The 26,271-nt window shown below is 35.4% G+C and overlaps 3 protein-coding genes across 13 annotated transcripts; all 3 read right to left on the bottom strand.

Annotated features, from left to right (window-relative positions):
- Window positions 1-316: 316 nt before the first annotated feature.
- Window positions 317-17,268, bottom strand: Vinc (vinculin). 11 transcript variants are annotated; one of them, XM_066297880.1, is made up of 25 exons: window positions 17,017-17,268; window positions 15,622-15,729; window positions 15,372-15,554; window positions 15,101-15,304; window positions 14,033-14,214; window positions 13,869-13,986; window positions 13,730-13,809; window positions 13,547-13,674; window positions 13,387-13,489; window positions 12,781-12,877; window positions 12,560-12,699; window positions 11,666-11,889; window positions 11,015-11,248; window positions 10,377-10,574; window positions 10,229-10,320; window positions 9,925-10,012; window positions 6,716-6,838; window positions 6,257-6,316; window positions 6,057-6,113; window positions 4,260-4,298; window positions 4,058-4,182; window positions 3,872-4,001; window positions 3,320-3,523; window positions 3,041-3,055; window positions 317-2,530 (listed from the first exon to the last, which is right to left on the bottom strand). In XM_066297880.1, exons 1-25 carry the CDS (start codon window positions 17,071-17,073, stop codon window positions 2,358-2,360), a joined length of 3,162 nt encoding a protein of 1,053 aa, XP_066153977.1. In that variant the 5' UTR covers window positions 17,074-17,268; the 3' UTR covers window positions 317-2,357. The 11 variants fall into 11 exon arrangements, with proteins under 11 accessions (XP_066153977.1, XP_066153979.1, XP_066153980.1 ...); XM_066297882.1 differs by lacking the exon at window positions 4,260-4,298 and having other exon boundaries at window positions 17,017-17,267; XM_066297883.1 differs by lacking the exon at window positions 6,057-6,113 and having other exon boundaries at window positions 17,017-17,267.
- A 1,840-nt stretch (window positions 17,269-19,108) lies between these two features.
- LOC136347672 (uncharacterized) lies at window positions 19,109-24,269 on the bottom strand. The gene is made up of 9 exons (XM_066297879.1): window positions 24,035-24,269; window positions 23,222-23,377; window positions 23,004-23,171; window positions 21,847-22,020; window positions 21,295-21,426; window positions 21,102-21,244; window positions 20,939-21,045; window positions 20,043-20,215; window positions 19,109-19,979 (listed from the first exon to the last, which is right to left on the bottom strand). The coding sequence occupies exons 1-9, from the start codon at window positions 24,111-24,113 to the stop codon at window positions 19,243-19,245; spliced, it is 1,869 nt and encodes a 622-aa protein (XP_066153976.1). The 5' UTR covers window positions 24,114-24,269; the 3' UTR covers window positions 19,109-19,242.
- Window positions 24,270-24,864: 595 nt separating this feature from the next.
- LOC136347480 (uridine diphosphate glucose pyrophosphatase NUDT14-like) lies at window positions 24,865-25,830 on the bottom strand. Its single transcript, XM_066297507.1, has one exon. The coding sequence runs from the start codon at window positions 25,510-25,512 to the stop codon at window positions 24,868-24,870; it is 645 nt and encodes a 214-aa protein (XP_066153604.1). The 5' UTR covers window positions 25,513-25,830; the 3' UTR covers window positions 24,865-24,867.
- Between the last annotated feature and the right edge of the window lie 441 nt (window positions 25,831-26,271).

Below are 26,271 nucleotides of genomic sequence, written 5' to 3'. Positions count from 1 at the left end.
CGCACAAACGCTTCAGTGATTGGTGAGCATAAATTTCATTTGAAACGTTTTCATTGATTTTTTTTTAATAGAGTTGATACAAAAATTTCACGAATGTAACGCGTTCTGTATCTAATACTTTTGAGAATTTCAAAAACGAAATGTAAACAATTTTCCCACCACATGATGCTGACTTACCTCAACTTTTTTGTAAAAAATGAGAAAATTTACCGACCTACAACTTGAACTGGAAGCGTGCAGGAAACGTACCTTGCCGCACGTTTGTGCCCAAATCTCTTTCCTATTCGACGACGGCCAAAATAAAATTATACAGAGCTTTCATCACTTGAATTTATTAATTCTGTTATGTAAAGTTCATTCCACAGAACAAAATATGAACAAGTTAAAAAATAAAATTCATTGTAAAAATAGACCTGTTAGAATACGATACAGAATATTAATATACACAAACTTATACGTAAAGTATTCATAAAATCATGTAATACACAGGTATAACATTTTATTGCTTGGCGAATAAGGGTGAATATGACTGTAAGATTTGCCAACAAAACTGAAGCTTCCATATAACGTTAGTTTTAATGGTACGTACTACCTTCAAACAGGGATTTTGACACGCTTCATGAAACTTTCTATCATAAATGTGGATGTACCTTTAACACTTACAGAAATTTAATACAACCTTATACAATAATTAAAATAGTATAAATACAATATCGGAAAGGTTTGGCACTATTGCACATTCTACAATGCATATAGGGGCGTTGCTATAAAAAGCTTATAAAAATAACTATGTATTTTAAGCTATAGGTACAGATTATCTTGGCAAAGGCAAGTCTATAGATCACTTTCAAAGGCGGATTTCTCCCTTAATTCTACTATACCAATGCCTGATAGAACACGGTAATAATGGAATTACACAACCATTCAATTCAGCTTTTGAAGCCAATCAAGATCTAACGGTTTTCAAGATATTTCGACGATCGTTGTCTGAACTTGCGTTATAATTGGATTAGGAAAAACTTCTGTACCAATTTGTGAATATCGAGTTTCAATAATAACAGGTCACCGTTCGAGCTTGGTGAACGGGAAGCTGCGGAATTTGCCCGAATACAGTTAGACATTGAAAGTGGGAGAAACTGAAAAGCCTTAACCACCTACTACTTAACTACGCTTATATAAATTTCGTGTCATATATCACCAATAATTTTAAGGCAATCCGCAATTTTAAGTCGAAATGACTAGAATGTAAGCTGCACCAGAATCATTACAACCGATACTGAAATATTGCACTAAGGACACTTGAAATCGACTTATAACATTTAAGTAACAATTATCCAAAGTATCAGTATGGATTAGGCACTCGGCAGTTACATGGCAAGATTTCGATATTTGAAAGCAGCAAGGAAGATTCTAATAACAAGATCGAGCTTTATATAACGGCTGAAAGTAGAAAGTAACGAGAGCTTGAGATCTTAAAATTGTGCTTACTTTTATGTTTCGCAATTATTTCACTGTAACAAATATAAGTTTAAATTGGATATAAAGTAGGGTTTTCTCAAGCACAGTTATTTTAAACAAAGACTGGAGATAAGGAAGTAAAATTGAAAAATCGAGTGAACTGTAGAGACCGGCTGAATCGTCCAGATTTAAACTGAGTGGTATAGCACGCATATTATGGCTTACCCCACAAATGCGGAAAATAGAATAGCAACAATATTACTTATGTAAAATATGACTTAAATTTCGTTATCAATGTTGGAACCAGCTCTTTTACAGGTCGCCAGTTCCTAAATGTAATCTATAAGGGATATGGCATTGAAAGTGCACTTCTATTTTTTATCACCCTGTTTTCTACTGTGTGTAAAGTCTCCTCCACAAACCGATGAGTTTATAAAAAACTTTGACCATTTAAAAAAATAAAAAAATGTTTAACGCCTATAATTGTTGAGAACTGAATAATGTTTATTAACGTTAGTAAATTCGTTTTATATGCCTATCTAAACACTGTTACCACACCTAACCAGAAAATAATTGACATACACAAATAATTTAACAAATACAACAAGTTAGATAAAACGTGAACACAATAATGATCGATTGCGAATAAGTCGGGCTATACAACATTCATTTAAGTTACATAAATTTGTTTTTCAAGCATTATTTGGTGGACAATTTCATGCAACATCTGTTTATATTTTCGAAACAATCAAACTGTGTTATCGAACGCAGTTTAATTAAACTAAAATCCACTTCAACAATTGAGGTCACCAGTATTACTCTAGAACGTGCCGCTACCGGGTCGCTTTCTAGCACAATACTGAACGTGGATTGGTTGAACACGAGAAAAACCATTGAACTTATGCATAGGCATACCATGGTTGCCTGCGCACCCACCGTAAACGGCCGTGCGTTTGGGCGTGAATTTTCACGCTCGCTCCTTCGGCCGCTCTCACCGTTTCTTTGACGCTCTGCATCAAGTTTTGGGCGTTGCCTTCGAGCATTTCGGTGGCCTCTCTGTCTTCTTCCGAACCTAATTCAAGATAAAAATATTTTATTCGGATTTCACTTGACCCCCGCAATCAAAGATCTCCCGATTTTTTTCGAAAATTGCCACAATACGAAATGATTCGTGCAGGCTTTAAATTTAAACTTCAATCAAATGAACTTTAAACGTTTCAAGGTTCGTGCAAATTGATTTAAGATTGTCGACGTTGAAAACAACAAAAACATAGCAATGTCTATACAGCTCAGACATAGGAAAGAACGTTGAAAAAATGTCTTAAACGAGTACATCTAAGAGCTGGTTCTTCAATGTCCAGTTAAGAAGCGGCGGCTGTCAGTTAACAATTAACTGGCGCACGAAATATTTTTGAAACTGAGCTAACTCATAAACAGTTCAATGGAGAACAGTTGTCTGAAGACTTTGGTGGCTAGCCTTCACCCGAATTGCTTTACATACAGTTTAGTAGTGGTTTAGTAGGATATTGAAGAAACAGCACTAGCGCATATACAAGAATCACATGGTGGTTGTCGTGCTTACCTTTGACCATTTTCCCTGTACGACAAAGCAATGAAATAAAGCAAACACTTATGTTACAGCTGCTGTAGTGAAATGCAAAAGTGCAGTAATAAACCGCTTTATAGGAGTAATGTGAGCTTTGTGTGCAAGATGAATAATTTGGGCACATGAAAAAGTGTCTGAATAGTGTAGATAGCGATTTTTCTTCACTTCTTAGCGTTTCCCTGACGTCACAAGGGATTTTTTTTACAGAAATTAACGGCATTACCATTAACGCCTCCTGAAATATAATATATTTACCTTGAGAACCCAACATCGTTGCCTTAACCGTGCTAAGAATCTTCAGTTGAGTGGCTATGGTGGGAATCCTTTCACACACCTGTAAAAGATTAGTCCTGATCCTTTTGTCTGTACATTCCCTAGCTAGCTGCTTCGCTATCCTTGTAACATCAGCGCTGGCGTCTGCAATAGCTTTCGCAGTTGCTATCAACTCCCTTTTGGAACCTGGACAAAACCAGTATGTGTCTAACTAATAAAATAAATACTTCTAATTAAATAAAATAATTTATAATTTAATTTAATTTAAAAACTGGATTCAAACTTTGCAGTTGAAACCCTTTTGACGAGAAGGGTGTAAGACTAATTACTCATTTTCAAACTCCCCTTGCTCTCTTCCACCCTCCACGTGTTTAATACTTAAAAACAAAAATTAATCCTAATTAAAAAAAAAAACAACGTAAAACATGAATTTTACCAAAAACACGACAAAAATTAAAATTTCCTTTAACAAAATTTTCCTGTATGACCCGACCTGATCTCAATGCTTTGAATTTAGCACCTTTCGAAAATTACCTTTGTCATCGTTATGAACTAACTCAGAAAGTCTGGCCATTAACTTGGCCATTCTCTGGGCAGCAGCAATAAGTTCGTTATCTTTGGCTGACCATTGCTGCATTTCTCTATGCAAGTTATGGGCAGCAACCTATTTAAATTGTCATATTTTGAATGATTAGCTTAGCTAACGAGTTACAAGCATACCATAATGGGTTGACTGGCACTCGGGGCATGTTTGAATACTTCATCTTCGTCGTCCGTTTCTGGTGGTGGCGGAGGACGCATTGGAGCACCGTCGTAAGGTAGTGGGGGTCTTGGTGGGGCTCGCTCTACATAATTTTACTATTGAGAAATTGCGTAGGGGAATACTGCTCTATTTTGGCACAATACAATAAAGCCAACGTACCGTCTTCCAAAATGTATTCAGGTATGAAACTGTAATATCCTTTCGCAGCGCAAAAAATTAGTATTGTTATAGAAAATTAGAATATTGTTAGTGGCATATGTTATTATGTAAGATACATGCTTGCGTTTATTTATATATCAGGGAAAATGATAGGGCAAAGCTCAATGCGTTGCGATTTCAACAGCCAACACCCTAGATGCATTAAATACATTGCTGGTTATGACCGGTAACGTACCCAAGCAACAACTAGATTTGATTCGGCGACTTTTGCGTTTAATTTAAAATGCATACGAAAAGGCAAGAAACGAACAAGTTTATTTTCAGGAAAGTATATCAAATGTGCTTTCAAGTTCATTACCATTTAGGCAATTATTATCATAAAATATTATAGATACAGATGTACCTATCCAAACCATTGCACATGCAAGGTACCTAAAACTGATCGTCCATGTGTGATGCAGCATGAAGTTCGCCAAATACATAAGCTGAACTTTACCAGGTCTGCAGGTATGAAATGAGCGCAATTTTGTGAAAATAAAACACCAATTTTAACAAGGAAAGAAAAAAAATCTGTTCAAAATATTGACCATTGCTTTCTACACATTTTGACCACCTTCCTGGCAATTCATGGATACCACGCTAATAGAAATGTGCCTCTTTGGCATCAAATCAATTAGACTCCCAATTTTCTATTTCTTCGTAGGAATCGAAGTGCTGCTCGGCCAGTGCGTGTCCCATCGACGACAACAAATGGTAGTCCGAAGGAGCCAAGTCTGGTGAATACGGAGGATGGGGTAGCAACTCCCAGCCAAGTGTTTTGATGGTATCCTGAACCGGTGCTTGCTTTACGTGCAGGTGTCATGGAGCAAAATTTCCTGCCCTTGTCATTCTGATCGTTTTTCGATCAATGCATTGTTTAAATTAATCAATTGCTATCGGTAGCGAACAGTGTTAACGGTTCCACCAGGTTTTAAAAGCTCGTGGTGCACCACACCTTTCTGATCCCACCAAACACACAGCATTGCCCTCTTGCCGAATCGATCAGGTTTTGCAGTCGACGTCGATGGTTGTCCCAAATCAACCAATGATTTTTTCCGTTAAGGATTTTGAAAATAAATCAATTTTTCATCTCCAGTAACAATTCAATGCAAAACTGATTTTCTTTCGTGCCTTTGAAGCAAAATTTCACCGGTGTTTTTCCGGTTCTCCATCTGTCTTTCATTCAGCTCATGCGGCACCCATTTTCCACACTTCTAGATCTTCCCCGTAGCTTTTAAACGATCAGAAATTGTTCGTTGTGCAACATTTAGCATTTCTGCCATTTGCTTTTCACTTAAAGTGTCCTCTTCATCCAATATCGATTGCAGTTCGGCGTCTTCGGACTCTTTTGGTGGTCTGCCACGTTCTTCATTTTGCACATCAAAATTGTTATTTCTGAATCGTTGAAACCATCTTTTGCATGTTGCTTCTGATAAAGCATAATCACCGTATGCCTTGACAAGCATTCGACACGACTCTGCAACACACTTCTTCAAAAAAATTAATGCTTTCCGCAAATCATCATTTTGTGGTACAAAATTCGACATTTTTGGCACAATGAAATAATGTATTGTTATTTGTTCAAGGACTTGATTTGTACTAAATATGGTTGTCAGTTTGCATATCAGCAACCATTATCAGCATAAGCAAACCAAAAAAAATGGTTTGTTTACAACAAATGCCCTATATCGAGACATTTACATCTTGACGCTCACTTCATACCGGTTTACCTGGTATATGAAAATTAACTTTATTTACCTCGACAAGAGTTACAAGGGGAAACGTCTTGCTGTACACGATCAATATAATTGTATCCTAAAATATAATTAAAGTTGTACCTATTCAAGTAATCGCACCACATGCCGAATAATACTGATCATTACGTGTGATACAATACTAAGTTTAAGAAAGAACTATGACGTGAGGCCGACCTTTGTAAGAAAATAAATTTCATTTACCTTGATGACAGTTATAAGAAGGGGAAACATCTCGTTCTACACGATCAAAGGTATTGTTTCCTAAAATATAATGAAAGATCTACGTGTTATCAAAAATTCCTCGATGAGCAGTCTCATTTAAATTTCAGATACGTTATTAGGCAGACTTACTACAGTTTTTTTCAACTTTTTCCAATTACCTACCGACCACCAGGTTCATTCATAATTAACGCTAAATTATCTCAAACTATATCAGTTAACGTGCCTTCAACATTTAGACTCGACAATTAACTAAAAAACTTACGATAAAGAAATAAATGACTGAACCCTCCATTTAGATAATTATCAAATTGTTTAAATTTAATTGACTATAATATTGTTTCCCTAGTAACCATATATGCATCATAAAGGCCGCATTATGCACGCTGCACATAAAACGTCGGTTATGATGCGTGTGTAATAAAAAGTGAATTTATATACCTCCAAGCCAAGGTATCGGACTAACAGGTCTTTCGTAATTGTCTGAAAGACTATATGGATTCCATTCATTAAACTTCCCTGTCCCCTTTGTCGGCGAGCGGCTTTGCAGTGCCCCAGCTACAACTGTTAGTACAGATTGGCGAAAATAGTAAGTTTTGTGGGTCAATATAAAGGTACGAGGTTTGATGTATAAGTTGAGTATTGTTGTATACCCAAAAGATACTATTTTCGGGTCTCAATTAAGAGCGAGTAGTAAACTAATTTAGTCTAAAAGTGAGAAAAGAATAAAGTACGCACACAATAGTATTTAAACTAGTGAGTATGAATGGAAAATAGTCAATTTTTTGATACAATAGAATGAAGTTATTATAGTTTGTGATTAGTAAAGGAGGAACTGTCAAAAACGTCTGAATAAATGTAGTTAAAGAAACCAGCATTTTTTAAAATCGAGTATACAGGGTGTGCCTTTGAAGTGACTGTAGAACGCTTGACCAAAAATTCCCAAACCAGAAGTGTGGCGTTCTAACTAAACTTATCTACATTCAATGTGCCTTCATTTGGCCGCTACAGGGCGGCAAAGTTTTTAAATAAATATCAGTTTTCAGAGATAATTTGAAAAAGTATTCGAAATAACCGATAAACGCTTTCATCGATTTTCACAAATTTTGGAACTAAGAGTGGTTAACACATGGTGTTTATGGCTATCGCTTATTAGATCACAATCTTTATGCAACACTTGAAGTTGTTAAGTACCATCAGACCGAGTTTATACAGGATTTATCCGGCCCTTCTTCCTCTATGTGTACTAATTACAATAAATACGTAAACAGGGACGTATCAGGTTAGTGCAGAGCGTTGTTGGTAACAATGAGGGGGCAATAATACGTTTTCCGATACCATTTCAAGATCGCCTAATAAATGATAAACGAAAGCTGTTAAAAAATTGCGTCTTATTAAAAATACGAAAATTTAATAAATCGAGTATTTACTCTGTTTGGGAACAATTTTATCGAACAACAACCAAAGTTATAATCATATCTACTAATAATGAGATTGATCTTTGATTTCAAAGAGGTATCCTTTAATGCTATTTTTCGAACTTTGGATGCCGATATCTCGAGAACGCGTAGAGTAATCGTCTAGAAAAGTATCTCAAATGTGTCGTTTCGTTGCGCTCGATAACCCTATGAAAATTGCTCTGCAATATGGCTCCTGATCATAGAGTATAATTCGTTTCCTTAAAAAAAAATTCATATTAATAAAAATTACGAATTTTGGACAATTTGGTGAAGGAACAGATACCACTGCAGGATTGGGACACAATGCTTAAGCTATTATTCGCAAGAGAATTAAATTTGCAAGCTCACAGACCTATTCAGTTCTCGAGGTTGTTAGGTTTTTAATAAACCGAAAGAAAATTTGAAGGATGATAGTGGCTTTTTCTTTATTATATACATATGCTCAGCATAAAGCTCAGACTTACTTTCCATCAGGTTTTCTTTGCAATGGGAAAGGTATTTATTATTCCATCAGAGGGTACGTTCGCATAATGGAACTACTGCTTCGAATTCGCAAATTTCCCCCCATTTTACTAAATCTAGAAACATCGCATGTTACTTCCTATCATGTATCGTTTCGAAGACCGATCAGCTATATCTTTACAAAAGACAGGTTGTAAATTTTTTGCACATTTTCGAACCAACATCACCTTGTAAAAGATTCATTCGAATGTTATCGCAGCAACGAAGAAGATATTTGTAATTCGCGCTAAACTAATAATCCGGATATTCGGGTTTTCTTTTGTTCTAAAGATTAGTGAGGCACGTAACTAGTATTCATGACTTAGCGAGTGAAAGTGGGCGGCGCTTAACTTCCTCCCTGTGGGTGAAAGTGGATGTTGCTGACGTCATTCTAGCACACGCTTTTGGTGGCCGGGGGTGAGCTTGGATTGTCGCTTCTTTTGTTCCCAAGTAAGTTTTGTCAGGTCAATGAGGACGACGTTATTAAAATTTTAGTTGAAAATCGAAAGTATTTGGAATTTTGGCTCTTTTGGAACGTGTTTAAGATAATCTTTGGACGTGGCCAAAACGTGATATCGCAACTTGAGCTGTTTAGAAAATTAAAACATTTTTTTTATCAATTAATACTGATGTTTTTTTGTGTTTCAGGTCCAAGTTGTATACGCCTCTGTTCCATGTCGAAATTAATTCCAAACTACTATTTTGAGTTATTTTTTCATGAAGTAATATTGATTTTTTTCAAGAATTAAATTGAATTTTTTTTTAAAGTAAAAATAAATGTTTATTGTTATTAATTTGGGAACTTTGGCGTCAGCAAAACGAGGTAGCATTGGATGTAGGTAAGTATGTCTAGAACACATTATTTTTGATTAAGCGTTGTACAGTCGTTTTAGGGACACCCTATATTTCTTTAAAAAAAAAAAATACCCATATGCAGATATCACCAGTTTAAGTGAAAACATAATAATTGATCAAGTGAGATAAGCACTACACAAGGTTCAATATGTCTCCGACAAAGGCCTCGACCAACGAAGTGGGCGGAGCCAGTTCGATTGGTGTCTTCACTTCGACGTTTAGAATAGTATCGATTTCGCTGCCTTCGCTACGATGGAAGCTTTTAAAAATGTCAGAGCAAAATACAACAATGTAAATGAAATGAAAAAAATAAAGATTAATCCATTACTAAAACTTATATCAGTAAAAACTCCAAAACCATGAGAGATCTGAACGCTGGACCGACTCCGTCCACTTCAACCACTAGTCTCACGACCTACTTAGTAGGTTTTTGTCGGAGGCATATTAAATCTGGTGCGAGCCTTCTCTCACTTGCACAATTCCTATGTTTTCGTTTGAACTGATAATACCTGTATAATATTTATAAACAAATATGTACAATATACACACATTGTTTATACAACAACAGAAGTAAATACTGAAAGCAAACTATCTACCTTTTTCTACATGATAGGTATTTGATGGCGATTCTGAAAAACATTAAAAACGTGAATGAGATGGGTTATTTACATGGTTAAGGTGATAGAATAGAAAAACTTATTGGGAGTTATTGATAGTGCTATAGTTTAAGCTTGTGTAAATCGAAAAGGGATTTCACTACGTGATAGTTTTGAATATTTTCCAAAAACTCATAAATTATATTTGTTAAGAATTTACAGAAGTGTATCCACTTACCAATGTGAAGATTATTAATATCAGGTAGCGGAGGCAATTCAGGGCTCACACTAACTGCATTCCTAACCTGTCCCACGGCATTTAACAGCTAATAATAAATAAATCGATTTAGAAAAAGAATATAACGTTCCAGCTTGGAATTATAGAAATTAAGGTCACGATATAAAACTCTTCAACGATAAATTTTCCAAGTTTTAGTGTGCAATTATTCGATAATTAATAATGCTAAAAAAATATAGAAACAAATCTGCAGGGGTGTGAAAAATTCAATTTTGTTCTCTAAAAGTGGTCTTCAAATACTTACAGCTTTATTGGATTCCCTCCACCTGGAAACAGCATTGTGATCAGCTGGATTAACGGCTACGGCTTTAGCATCTTGAACCATTGGGGGAACAGCTAAAAAACAATTATATTGCATAAAAAAATTCTGAGATCGGTGAAAATTATTGTACCTCCTTGTAGACCATCGGAAGCTCTAGTTAATTCATCGATAAAATGAGGGTCTTCGGAATTATCACATTCTTGCTTTGCGACTAAAAGAACACGATTAGCCAAGCGAGCGATTGCCGAAGTATTGTCGACCATTTTCTGAGGCTGGCGATTTTTAATTGCTTCCTCACAGAGAAAAGTGTGTTTCTTCATTTGCTCTTCTGTATATGTGCAAAAAAGTACAACATTATGACTGACTGCGACAAGCGACAAGAAATAAGTGACTACAAGTTGACTTAAAAGTATGTAAAATTATCTCATTAGTTTCGCACAACTTAAATGAAATGCGGAATTCGTATTTATTTTAAAAAAATGTCCTCATTCACTGGGAAATTTATCAATACTGTGAAATGTTGCATATCTGAGACAATAATAGGATTCTCCATATTACCGTTTTATTTTTTAATTCCCCTTTTAATTTATTGCCAGGGCGAGGTGTAAACTCGGTTGAGAATTTACATAATACAAAAAAAATACATTTATTTTTTTTATTTTCTCTTTCGTTTGAGCGTGAGTTCCAGCTCAAGAGCACATGCGGAACGTATACCGATGTTTCTCAAATTTCATCTAAATAGATAAAACATTTTCATCTATAAATCACCTGAAGCTTTAATAAAATCAGCAGAATCAGTGGCTTCGTCACATAAATTCCTCATTTTCGTCACCGTGTCTGCGTATTGCTGCCTTAAATTTTCAAAATGTTCATCGGCAGCTTTACTAGTTGGATAATTCATGCGAATGCTCCCTGCAGAAATTAGCTGAGGAGTGAGACTTTCCACTTGGTTGGCTATGCTGGATAGAGCTTCGGCGAGCTTTTTATTGCCTCCACTACCACCTGCAACAATACGTGAACGAAATATATATTTATTTTACTAAAATAAATAAAATAATATCTCAATATATCCACAGTGGTCAGTATATTAATAAAGTTGTTCGAAAAATTTTTAAGAACTACTGTCGTTTCAGTTCGTAAGATGGCTTAGACTATTCAGCAAATTTAATGTTGAAAAATCGTGAAATATCGGCAAAATGCGCTATAAGAGTAAATTTTCTGTATTTGTAAGTTTCGACGATCACATCATGGGACTGTTCTAACCGCTCAGAAAACCATCAGATATAATCTCAAAATGCGCTCAAAAATATCCTTGAACCATTCCAAAATAGTTTTCTGTTGGGTTAAAAAGTCATTATTTAATAAAATATTCGGGTTTCTCTAGACTTTTTTGGCGTCCTGTATATTACACAAACTTACCGGCTGCAACCATCCTAGCCGTTTTTACTGCCCGATTGCTGAAATTCTGCAAATTCGAAGCTTTGTCTGAAAAGTTTTGCTCTCTATTTGGGGTCCCTTCAGGTGCTAAAACCGCTTCTGTGAATTGCTTCAGTGGAGTTACTATGTCAATGAAGTCCTCGACTACACGATTGGTTACAGCTTGCTGAATTTTTTCCTTAAGCTCGTGCAGCTTCTGTGATAACCTGTAAGCAAACGCGTAATGTTTAAATTCAATTAACAATTAGGTCAAAGTCAATAACTTCAAGTTTAATTAAAAAAAAAAATCCTTTCCAATAAATAAATTATCCTGGACTTTATCACACGTTTGGCCGCAAAAATTTGCCATTTAAGGAAAAATAATTTATTCTTTACTACAAATTATTTAAAAAAGAACACACTCAAAACAGGGACAATAATTGAGTACTATTTCTATGGACACGTAACAATTTTATGTGCAAACCACAGATTTTACCTTACAACTGCATTACATTCTTTGCTGAAAAATAAATTTGATCACTCTGTATGCAGTACAAGGCAACGTTGATTAAAAACATTGAAGCTTAGGCTATAGAGAAAAAGAAGAGAATCTTAAATAGATAATTTCAAAGTATAACAAATGTTCCCCTAATCATCAATGCTTACATGTTAATGAATAACTTTCAAGTAAATCAATGAACATTTTAGCTGTACTTCGCTGAAGGTAACGCAACATAATTATATAACTTAACATTAAAATAAATCTTTTGGTCAATTAATTAAAATAAATCAATAGAGATGTTTCAATTTTTCTAGGTAACGTTCATTTCCTTTGCGTAGTCGGTTTTATATTTTTCTTTAAAGTAAATTCTAAGTATTCTTATTAAATGTACTTACTTTCTTGCTATTTCTTGGGCTTGTGGCGTGTTTCCTTTGCCTTGGGCACACAAATCTGCGAGCTGACGGGTTAGACCATCTACTTCGTCGCAAAGCTGCAATATTTCGGCTTTTTGAACCCCAGGAAGTCCTTCAGCAACCTAATCGATAACACACTGACAATATAAAGCACTCCTGAGTAACCAATCGAAATAACCTTCGACCATTTATAGTAAACGTACCTTACGCCCTTCTTCTACAATGGCATTTATTGCACGTCTTCCTAAACCTTTATCGTCATGTCCCGGATTAGACAGCCATTTTCGTGCTTGTTCAAGCCTAAATAAACATTTTACCATGAAGAACTGAATTCACTATAAAGCCAATATTAAAAAAGTAAAATTGCTAAGATAGGAAAGGAATCACGAAAATTTACTTGTAAGATTAAGACCCAGTAATACTCAATATCAATTCAGAATTCTAGTCAATCATGTGCGTATCAACTAAGTATTGTTCTTGATTATCTTCAATTTAGTCAGAAATTTAAAAAATAGGGTGGGACTGAATTGTTAATTTCAGTTACGTTGCTACCAATGTTTTTCAAACGGATCATCACCGAAATCAATAACTGAAATATACGATCTACTTTTGCAGTATACACGACGTCAATAAGGAATATTTTTAATAATTATTTTGCCATTGAGTTATACTCATTATTATACTTTTTAATGAAAACTTAAAGGTCTGGAGTCTAAATTCATTAAATTTAATTTAGCAGCGCATTTGGTGGCCCTCGTGAAAATTGGTCATTATCTACTACCTAATTCGAATTAAACAATTTTTCTTGCCTGCCCTGGACGGTGTGAGCAGTCTGCTGCAATCCCGCCTTATCGACATTAACAATAGCAGTATTTACAGCTTGTTGCAGATCTCCTAGTTTTCCTCTAATACCTAAACAAACACAACTTTATATTGGATTTGAAATATTCATCAATTACTTAAGCAAACCTCTGGCCAATGATTCAGCTTGAGGGGATGCTCCTTTCCCATCTTGTCTAAGTTCACATAGAGCATCTGTCATAGTTGTCAAATCAGAACATAATTTGTTAATGTTGTGTGCATCTTGAGGCAGGCATCTAAAATCGCAGATTTGAATAGTGTTATTAGACCTTTAACCGTTGAATTTCCCACCTTTCTGCCACTTTTTGGGCGTCTTCTATAATTTGCCTTAAAGACTTTTCACCCACACCTCCCCTAACTGCATTTGGGTCCTCAAATATTTAACGAAATTGATTAATTAAGTTAAAATAATTCGTACTAATATAATTACCAACAGCCAATCATTAGCAGCATTTAGCTTGTTCTGAATAGCATTCTGTAGCTTCTTAAGAACAGTTAAATTGTCAAGCTCGCTCTGTTCCTCGTCATAACTCGTCAATTGTAACACTCTGTAATAAATTTGTAACAAAGCCTCTGAAACACATACAACCTTACCTAATAATTTCATTGATTTCGTCAGTCATTCTCTTCGCTAAGTAATTTCTGTTTTCCGCTGCTTCGTCCGCTCCTTTGCCGCCTTGCGAGACAATATGGATGTAGATTTTCATCGAGCAAATTAAAATTGGTGCCAGAGTCTTTACTTGTTCCAGGCATCTTACCAATATCTCGGAATGGACCTGTTAAATGTAAACGCATTATTTTTAACTACTATAATCGCATCAACATCATATTAATTCTAATATTGGATATTTGCGTTCCTCTAGGATATTAGAAAAAATGCAGTTCAACGATCCCACAGTTAAGTTTTCCTGTAACACTAATAGTAAACGGGATCCCTGAATTACTCACACTTAAATTATCTACGCTGTTTGCATGACGCGTCTATTGTAAGCTGAAATGGAAAACTTATTTTTGGTTCTCTGAAGTGTTGTGGACCAAATATATTTAGAAATAATCAAAAAAGAGAGTTCCTACTTTAATTTGTAAACTAATCATGTATCGTAAATACACACTCAGTTCACGACTGAGCGTACAAACTGATGAGAGCTGCACTCATCTACACGCACTTTCAGTTTTTAATATTTGATCGGAGTACTTTAGATACAAATCCCAATGAACCATGCTCGGTGCAGTTCTTCCGCTGGAACATCGTTGCTCTTAAATGGTCTTTTTGCAAACATTTAACATTTGAATATTTTAATGCATTTCACAGCCAATAAGTAGCTCATTTCTGCAAGTGATATGGCCTTAAATGGTAATGCTACGAACAACTGCAGCGAATTCGTTGCTAATCTCCCCAGGGTCACAAAATATCATATAATTATGAGAAATCAAAACGATGGTTGCTCATTAATGAATAGATGATTTAGGGCGAATTTAATAGCTTCGTTTAAAATCAGGGCAAATATCTCATAAAATGTATTGGGCTTTTTCACAGTCAAATAAAATTTTTACTGCCGGAGTAATGATGCTAAAAATATAATTGAAGTAAGTGCTATAAACAGTATTTTAATTTGAATGATGTTGAGTGGAATTGATTAATATTAAGCTGTTTAGACTAACCTGATGAGTCAATTCCTTCTCTCTAGCGCTAACCTCCCGGGACACCCGACTCAAACAGGGGCTTAGATCCCTCAGAAACTGCACCAGTTCGTCAAGGTTTTCTATAACTTCAGCAACCGCTAGATAGTCAAGAACCCTATGGCACTCCCTAATGATTTTTCTCACTTCCGATTCATCGAAACACAACAACAAAGCTGATGTGGCCTGCGACAAAAGTTATTTCATTGCCAAATTGATTTTCAAAAGTTCGCAAGCCTTCAATAGATCGTACCTGTAAAATCCCACCGCTGCCTTCTATAAGCAGTTTTCTAGCTGGAGCCGAATAAGGATCAGCTTTCAGCCTAGAACTGGCTTCTTCTAATAATCTGGAAGACCTTTCAACTCTAATTAAGGCAGCAGGCATGTCTTGCCGTAAAATAGCATCATCCGAGCTGTTGATGGTTTCTTTTCCGACCTGTCACCAGTAAAAGAAACTGATAAATAATTCAATTAGAAGTAAAAAAAAACAATGCTTTTGATACCTTGACCAAATTAGAAACTGCATTGCTAACGGTCCGCACTGGCTGCTCCAGATCGGGCATTGGAATGCCATCTTCAGCTTCTTCATGAAGAATGACTAATTTTGAAACCTGTGGACGTGAGAACGCTACTTGAAAAATTCCGATAATATAGGCTGATCTACAACAGAGCTAGTTTGTACACCCCACAATAGCTAGTTCAGCATTCACACTCTTGTAAAATATGGTCGTAACATGGGGTGGCCCAAATCTATTCTACCCAATTTGCGTAGTAGGTGCCAGCTTTATGCACATATAAGAATATTGGTATTTTGGCGCTGAAAGGCGTTGCAATAGCGTATCACGTTCCATTACTACTTTATTTCGCTACAATCTTGAGACAGTAAGAAAGTTTTTTACTGTGGTCGTGTACTATTTTGTTTACATCCATAACATGTCTATCTCTGCCAGTTAGGAATTACTTTCTTGCCAAACCGAAAATAGTTAATTACCTAACAAGTGCGAAAAACGATGCGTTACCGCAGGCTGATCGCAATTGATCGAATAAATGCGTTAAGTGCCGTGAAGCCACTCTCAGACGTGTTAGGTAAACTATTTTTCCTCCAGGCCCATTTGGATTAACTTTATTATGCTCTGCAACGCTCACTTAAATTACTGTTTATTTAAACGTACACATGCCGCAAATAAAACATTTTACATTACATAGTGCTATAGATCCAATCGCGGAATAAGCAAAGTAAGGCGCTTAAACATGGGCCTGACGTACATATGTACATATATGCTTGTGGGCGTCACCTGCTACAATAATTCTCGTATATTATTAAAAGAATGGTGGGCTTAAATAGGTGTTTAAACATGAATGAAATTATTCATAGATGAAATTATTCATGAATAAAAACTGTCTCCGGAATAAAAAAACAATCAACATAACCATATTTGGGAATGTCAGAACATGACCTCAATCAGCTGATTATGGATTAACTTATGGGAAGAATGAGAAGATGATGGTGATTCTCCCAGTTACAGATCCAGTGAAGAAACGTTTAATTGGAGGAACTGACACATTTTGAGGTCCAATTAATCACGCATTGTTTAAAGTAAAATGTGTGTTTGCTTGCATGTATAAATAGAACCAGCGTAAGTGGCCTAATTAAGCGTGAAGAGCTAAAAAGCTAGAAAATCTATTTAATTGCAATAAAATTGACCAACGCCTACCCATAAAATTTGGCTAAGTGCTATTTCCTGCATTTCCTGGAAATGATCAATAAGAAAAAATCGATCATTCCTGGCCTTCCAAAAATATGACAAATCCTTATCAACCTAATCCGCGGACTTTAAATGAAACTGGGGTGACTAAGAACTTATTTTTAAAATTAATTGATAAACAAATCATGTTACCTGTTGTGCAACGGGCTCCAAAATAGATTCGATAGTTTTTGTATGGAACACTGGCATTTTCAGTGATAGATAAGATCAGAAAACACTTCTCTTTCCACTAAAAGAAAAAGATACACTTAAAATTTACTGGAATGATAATTTAAAAACCGAGAACCGAACACTCTTTTAAGGTGACATTAACAACCAATTGATAAACATAAGAAACTGAGACAAAATGCTAAGAATAGCGAGACTTTAACCTCGTTGTGTTCGGTCCTACTATTTCTCTTATTGAGTGACTCGACCTTATTCGAGAAAGACGGACGTCTTAGGGAAACAGGTGTCATATCTCGTTAGAGTGAAGGAGAAGGCATTACGCAGGAATGGAGGAGATTAGCACTACACTGCACCAAATGAACAAACTGAAGGAGGCGTGGCCCGACTCTGCGTATACTGCAATGTGTTAGTTGAAGCAAAATAGACATGCTCTCTTCACCATAAAGCTACTAAGTGAACACAGCGAGATCGAAGCTGCTACGAGGGCTAATACAAATGTAGTAACTTTAGAGGAAGTTTTCCTTTTCGTGAAAAATAGTCGCTTTCTAACACCATTACAGAAGCAGAATTTAGAAGCGTAACCGTAGATTTTGACAAATATTTTTAAAATTGTACCTCTTTCTTCTTTTTCAAAAATTGGATCTCTAGGGACCAAAATCGTTTTTCCTTGAAAGCTGTATTGATGTCTGTTTCAAAACTATAGTTGAACTGCTATGTCATAGTTCCACTGGACGGAAATGTGAAGTTTTTAAAACAGCATATTGTGTTGGCGGTTTGCGCCATTTGTAGTAGAAACCCCTCTAAATGTCACTTGGTGGTTCTGGTTAAAGTCGGTTCCTCTGGCAAAAAAGTATTTGACTTTTTTGGGAATAGGAGCAATGCTGGTTGGCAGGCTAATGATAAATAACGAAATTGTAACGGAAAAGAAATTAGTATTCTTTCATTTGTCCATCATCCTTGAGTGGGGTCTCTTGGTTGACTAAAATTGAAACTATAGTAGTCAATGAACCTTTGCAAATAAAGGCAAAAAATGTATACTTATCTGCGTAAAAGTGCAAAATGCGGTTGTCCGCTCGCTTGAAAAAATACACTCCACTTCACCGTCGAAATGATTTTTTAAATTTGCTTTCCTCGTATTGTAACATTGATACTTGTAATTTTCCTTACGAGCATGTACGGGGTCATTCAATAGGGATGAAACACCTCAACTTTTAGTGCTTTTTGTAACTTTATAACTGTTTCCTCTTGGTATCACCATATCACTATAAAATAATTACCTGCTTACGGGATCAATTGCAACTCAAAGGTCTGCTTTAGCAAAAGACACATTTGTGATGTATCGAGATGTATACTGAATGTTTCACAATAAGTCTGCCAATTGCTTACTGTAGGTTCCTGCGACCAAAATACGAAAAAAAAATTCATACGAACATGCGTACGTTTTCGCTTCTTGTCTGAACTGTGGGGGGATTTGTAAATTATTCCTAATAAATCCATTCCCGTATTAAATATTTTAATGGGAATTAGAAAGAGTAAAATAGGTAGAGACCTATCTGTTAGAGATTTATAATGTTTCAAAAACTTCATATTTCAGTCAAAAATAGTTCTCTGAGATATTTTTCATAATGTTAACCATTTTGATCAGGAAAAAAAAACATTATTTGCTAACTAATATTAAAATTACAAAACTAACGTAGGTGCATTACATTACTCATAATAGAACAATTAAATAAGGTGTTGAAAATCCCCTTTAGCTGCAAAAATGCATGTCTCGGCTCTTTTTCGCAGATTATCGCGCACTTTTTATTATATTAAACGAATGAATTATGGCATTTCTCAGTTGCTGATTATTGCGTTTTATTTCCTTCCATAAAAACGGTTACTGTTACGAAAAGTATCCAAGAGACCCTTTTTCATAGAAATATAAAATATTCAGTAAATTATTTTTATTTTTTAACCATTGGCGTATCATGTTTTTCGTTTAGAGCCTACAGTAAACGCCCTGTATATGGAATTTAGAGGGTTGTGTGGTTCGCAATAATTATTTTAGGCTCTGTACTGTATAATTTCATATTTAGTCATATCCACGCCTAAAGTGTTTCTACAAATGTTAAAAAAAGTATTAAGACATTAAGAATAAATTAACTTGAAGTAGAACTTTTATATCTAATAATACAGCTGACATAGAAATCATAAATCTTCGTAGTCTTTATCTAATGTAAAGTCCAGTACTTCATCGGCTGTTAAAAATCTTACGTCACTTTGACTATCTCCTTGTCCGGAGGTAATTCTGCGGTTCCTATATCGCCATACTCGCAACTTGCCCCAAACCACAACAGCCATGAAACCTGCTAAAACTATCCCACATACAGTAGCTATGGCAATTAACGCCATGTTAATATTTGAATGGTCTTCTTGCATCTCGCTAAATTCGGTTTTAATTTCTCCAACGGGATCCGAGCTTGAATGAACGATCTTGAAGGGATAATCCTTTCCATTTATCACTTTTTCCACATAGTTTTCTTTCTCCTGCATAGTTTCATCGTTAATATCATTACTGTTTTCTTCGATTGGTAGAGGAGATGTCAATAACAGTTCATCGTCATTTTCGTGCACCATAGGAACTTCTGCGTCGTCATTGAATGGTTTGAGGGTATTTGACATTTTGGGCTTTACGAAGATTATTTTCGAAACGTTTTTGGCAGCAGGAACTTTTTTCTGCAAGACTTCTGGAGTTGTTGGAGGCTGAAGGATGATCAATGTTGGCATGGTGTGAAGTGATGGTCTTTGCGTTGAAGTCGAGGTGGGATTAGGAAGTCTTTTTAGTGGCTTGTATGTGGAGGTCCGAGAGTATATTGTAATTGCTAAGTTTTCGGTCGTGCTGGTATAATCGTCCGTGAGACTGGTATTCTCAGTTGTAAATAATCCTAAATAATTATTGTGAATATGGAAAGACGCGTGATGTCAAAAAAAGCTCGAAATTCACTTACGCGAAATACAAGTATCGATATAATCTGGACAACATTTACTGGCTTCATAACAAAAATCGTCACAATCGCAGGAAATAATCTGTGAACTTTCACTTCCTGAAGCCTTTTGTCCACAGCGATTTTCGCAAGTTTCTACTGTTGCTAGAATATCAGAAACCCAGGGAATGTGTTCACTGAAAATGGGTTGAAACTGAAATTAATCCTGGCGAAAAATTGTCCACTTGATAGATTAGTTTTTACGAAAAGGCTTCAATTTAAAATGTAGAAAAAACCTTCCTTGAGTTACAATGGACCGTGGAATAATTTGTAACCAAGTGCGAAAAAACATCCGGGACGATCAAGATCAAAAGTTAAGGCCCTGCAGGAAAAAATCCTGCCAACGCCATCTGCCGCATTCTTTGCTCAATCTCAACCAAATTTTTGAGTGCAAACAGCAAGACTTATTGCACAGCGATTTTCCACGCTATTATTTGCATTCTTCATTACTTTTGGCTATAGACGTGCCCTATGCACCAAGTTCTGTTGATTAAACTTCAAAGTTTGGTCAAGATGCAGCAAAAAAATAATGGACAGATGGAATATTTTTCTGCAGATCCAACATACTTCCTAACATTGCTCATTTCTGCTCGCGTCTGATCGACTCAAGATGAACCGAATCGACGAGATCTGCTAGGGCTGGAACCGTTCTTCGGGACGCTTGAGCGAATTAAACATTGCTACATATTACAGGTCTGGAATCAGGCGTACGAGCGTAATATAAATTTTAATCTTTTCAGATTTTTCCTATGACTATTATTTCGTTGTTCTACGGAAAACAGGCAAAATTGTTCGGACAAACTTGTAGATTTGCGCAGAGAATGAAAAACAATAATGAAACTGAGGATAGCCATACTTACGTGGTAGACTGAAGATGTTCCTCAGGGACGCAGTTCGGGATAATTTTAATATCGTCAATTGCAATATCGCTCACATAGCCATTTCCCCGCACCCCCTCCATTATAATCTATTAATAGAATAAAGCAGGGATGGAGTGATTGAAATCATATGAGTAAGTTTTACCTGAAAACTTGAATTTGTTGGGCCCAAATCTATGAATTCTCTATACCACATGTTACCCTGATCGCCACTTTTAGAGAAAATTGCGTTTTTCGGGATTACCGGCCACGGATCGCTGATTCTCCTCAAATACGCTCTCAGAGTGCCTGCACTCAAACAGTTAACAGCATGAACATAAAGTCTGAAGTATTGTTACCTGTAGTTCTTCCATACATATGATACCAAAACTCTAAACAGATATTTCCGTCCATCTTGTCGTACATGGGAGAAATTAATCTTGCAGTATCATTAATTCTCCTGGACGAAGATTCCAGATACATGTAGTGACCTAAAAATTTAAAAAATATTTGCTTTTTATGTATCTCAATTTTCCATTAGTAGTAAGCACTGGGAAGTGAAGCAGTTTCTGGGCTTTAATTCTTAAAACCGATACTGAGGATCTTGCGTACACCTCTCAGAGAATCATCGTGTTCTCTAGATAAGAGGTGAATCTAGATAATATAGGAAAACAAATTTTATTATGCTCGTGAGGATTCACCATGGAACGTAAAGCAAATGCACACATGTGGCAAAACATTTTACCACACTTTATACAGTACAGTCTTCATTTATCATAACATCAACTTGAAAACCGCTCTTCTGTATGGCAAAGTTGAAAAGTTTAATCCCCATAAAAGTGGGCTCATTTTTGGTATATCTTTATAAAATCAGTACCTCAACCCCTTAATATGCTTTTGTCGAAACATACCATTTGATCCGTTCCCTTTAGTGTGATCAAAACTAGGTCCTGTAGGCATTGAGTAGCCGGTGGGGGTCTTATAGCTGTCTCGCACCCAATCCATGTCATGATTTAAGTCGTGAGTCCAGTGGCAAAGATCGGGGTCTTCGAAATCGCAAAAAAGCTTTAGCTTTGTGTTTGCTCCTTAAAAAAAAATTCTAATTTGCGATGCAGTTGCGCGTCACTCTAGGATTGAGGAAGAAAGGACGAAAGTGTATGCAAAGACTTGATGTCCACTTTCAAACGGAATAAAAGCATAAAAGATGTTCCCTGAAAACGAAAACAAATAGACTTCGAATCGACTAGAATAGAAAGAAGAGGATTTCTCTTTAATCTTTTCAGGGCTGAAATGAAGGCGAATAACGTGAAAAGGTATTTTTTTCTTAACTGCTGACTTGTATCTTGAAAACACCCAATATACTTTATTAATGAAACATACAAAATAGAGGTCAAATGATTCCTAAAAAACGTTTTCACCCAGCTTTGCATACATATTTACATACAGGGATAATTTGAAAACTTACAATGGCTATATGTGGATAACAAAAAAAGGTATTAAAAATTCCTCCGTATAATTTCTACGATATCAACGGGAGACCAAAATGATATATTACTTGTGATATCTCATCTTGAAGCTATCAAAAAATGCTTTTCGATTTTATCCTACAAAATTATAATTGATCAAACAGCTTTTGGCAAATTAATTAAAACCTATATAATTAAAATATATAACTACTTAATTTATTCAATATCAATGTAACAATCGTTAAATTTTAATTAGATTAATCAAATACTGCTTCATCAAATGTAGCTTTGTGGGGTATCTTAGAAAAGCATTTTTTGAGAGCTTTAAGATAAGGTATTACAAGTAAAGGGATATCATTTAACATTATTTAGTTGGGGTGGCTGTGGATGAGGGGGTAAGTAAGGATGGATTGGTAATACATTATTTTGGAGCTCTCTTAATATTGTAGAAATTATTTCGAGGAATTTTTGGTATCTTTTTTCATCACATATATAGCCATTGTAAATTTTCATATTGTCACTCTGTACGCGGTTTAGTAGTAGCAGAAGAAGGCGTATTGCTTTCCTCACGAGAGCGTGTAATATCAAAATTAAGTCCTTACGAATACATGAAGGTCTATGATTGTCCCAGTTGAAACCATCACAGAAAATAGCCGCAGGACCATTTAATTCAAAACCCTGTTGGCAATAGAAATTTAGCACTCCTCCGTTATATGTGGGCAAAATCAATCCATTCTGAGGAGGTGAATCTCTCTTGGTGCACGATCCTCCTGTACCCAATCATTAATCCAAAAAACTGACCTGTTCTGCAAGTACTTACGAACACATTTCGGAATTGGAACGTCCCATGTACCATTTTTACAGAATGCCGTTCTCTCCCCTGCCAACTGATAGCCAGGACTGCAAAGAAATTTTACCGCCCGGCCTCTTTGCCTTGATCTAATTCTACCATAGTTTAAAGTTGGAGTTTTGCAAGCTGCAATGGGTTAATATATGAATTTGCGCTTTATCATAACGAAATTTCGTTAATTCAACTTAGTAAGAATTTTATTCTCTCATTACTTTCTTAATAATTTGGCCTTAGGAAGGAAGTCCAATAGAGTCTTGACACTCTTCGCTCATTTTAATTTTAAATTGGTGCCACTGTACACTATCTATATTGAATACTTTATCGTTTAGGGACAATGTTTGGAGAAGGGTCGTCCCAGTTATTGATTGCCCCAGGGGGTCTGTTTCTATATTTAGAATCCGTCAAAATTTTCTCTTCTGTCGGTATAGGGAGAGAGTGCATTGTGTTCTTCAAATGTCCCACCGCTACGCTACTGTATGTTTACCAATTCAGTTGCAAATTTTTTCACTTATAGAAAATATGAGAGGGATAATTTTCTTAGAAATTTATTGGCGTAGAAATCATCAAATCATCGTTAATCACAAAATTTCAAAATTGTAAGATCAATTTAAATTTGGATAATTACCCAACAGTTATTGTGGGACCTAATCAATCAAAAATTCTCACTTAACACTTTAAGGGTGAAAACTAAAGAGTTTTACAAACTACACGAAATCACTAAGCAACTTGACTAAAACTAAATACTTTTGCACTGCAATTAATAAATATCTTCTAAACACTTACATGAAAATCCTAATGCGTAGTTAACAAACAAAATACACGAAAACACAAAAAAAATAATAAAAATGTTACACAAATTCATGATGTAATCTAGAACCGATGGAACACAAAGTAAAAATAAAAAAATTATGGAAGACACATTTTAAAAATCGAGCACTAAAACCGAAAGAATTAATTTAGCCAGATGAATGGCATTTTTAAATGAAGACTGAAATTTCCATGTTATGGCCATTATCATCTTCAACGGAAGCTCGAATGCGCCGTCAGGGAGATAAGTTTTCAGAGGAAAGGAGGAAGCTGATATCAATACAAAAATACATTTTTATTGATATCTTGTTTTCAGTGTCAAATAATTAGATTTGCATCGTGTCTAGTTCTTGATTGGTTGTATACCTTAAGCAGGAATAGTGCAATTAACTGCAAAGAATCAAAGCAAATGTGAGATGGAAAAAACTAATTAAAAAAAATATGCGGCTGACAAACAATCCTCAGTAATATAATTATTTCATCAAAGTTTTTCCACAGTTTAGACGAGATTTATAAATTCTTCCATCGCAGGACGTTTTATCCGTTACACGGATAAAAATTTCAAAGCATTATTAATAGTTGCAATTTAAAACACATATTGCACCTTTTACTGCTTCTGTAATCCTTTTAACTAATTTTAATTGCTACACCCTGTACGGAGAAAATAATAAAAGCTACCTTGAACTGAAACTTCATTCTTGCAATTTCACCCATTTCAATGACAACAGTATAAATATTTAAATCTTAAAGAATACCTTATATATAAGTCAACACTTGGGGATTTTTAATTGAAATAAAAATCTAACTTTTCATTCAGTAATCTTGTTGTATTTATGGTACAAAAACCAATTCAAAGCAAACAGAAAATTAGCAGGTGAACAAACATAGCTTTGGCTAACATATTTAAGCACATCCTCAACTTTCATTTCAATAACATTAACAATTTCATGTTCAACAGCACTTCCTCCTCCTTCACTTATTCGCTGATCTTCAGTGACTTCACAGTAAAACAGAGTAGTTTGTGCACCAGTTGTCTCAGATAGATTGCAATATTTGAACACCTTCTCTAGACTCTCAACAGGAACTTTATACCCACATTCTTCAAGAATTTCTTCCTGGGCCACTACCTCAGATGGAATATTTTTATCTTCCAGACCTGCACAAAACTCCAGGGTAATTGCTTCTTCTGGGTTGAATTTACTGACTTCAATAGCGGTTCCCAACTTGACTCTTTCAGCTTCGGGAATTAATTGGAAATATACCGAAGGTCTGAATTGTTTCACTAGGACTAGTACATCTTTAGTTTTATTGTATAATATTATAACAACTCCATTTCTTTCTAAAAAGACATCTGCACTTTTTGGTTTGCTGGCCTGCATGTATTTTAGAGAGGCTGGCGTAGTATAAATGGTAGGAATATAGTCTGTAATAAAGACATTAGATATGTCCTCCATATTATTGTAGGTATAGAATTTGCTGTAGGTGGGTTGCCGTGGGGCTAATAAATACTTATTAAGAATTTTAGTCTATGAACTGGAACGGTAGTTTATGTGATACTTTCAAGGCATGCACTGTAAACTTGTATGGTGAAAAGGTTTTTAGGTTCTGTACCTTATCGTCTGTCTAATAAAGGTTTCTTCTTAACATTAGCGATATACTACTATTACGGATTATCAAATTCTATGACTCATATTTCATGCAATATAATTCAAAATATGATTATGTTCAAATGACAGTAGTGAACTTATCAATTATCAGGCACTTCGGTTTAAACTTACTAGACTATACTGCTGACTACTATCATTTTCCATGTTACATTTTAACTAACTTTTTAATTTTACCAATATACGAATGCATTTTTTCACAAATTTTATTTTAGCTCAATTATTTCCATTTTCAACATTCCCGCCATTATTTAGAGTGGTGCAGGGCTTACGAGTCTGCAAGTAGAAAAAGAAAAATAGATAGAATATCGAGATCGATTAAACAGAATATAGATATTTTAACAGAACTTTCCGGCACACGAAAGTTAGAGATGCCAATCTGTGGTTCACTGAATTTTTCTTTTTATAGATAAAAATAAGTTCTTTTAAATATTTTCATACTCACATCCTCATGCAATATTAGGAAGGGGAAGACCTTTGTGATAAGTTTCTTCAGTAGTGGGTACTATTAAGCATTGAGAAAACCCTGTCGTTATAACTATACTGTGA

The sequence above is a fragment of the Euwallacea fornicatus genome, chromosome 29 (assembly GCF_040115645.1).
Source record: "Euwallacea fornicatus isolate EFF26 chromosome 29, ASM4011564v1, whole genome shotgun sequence".
In the NCBI taxonomy this organism is placed as follows: Eukaryota; Metazoa; Arthropoda; class Insecta; order Coleoptera; family Curculionidae; genus Euwallacea; species Euwallacea fornicatus.
This window is presented reverse-complemented; position numbering and strand designations above follow the sequence as displayed.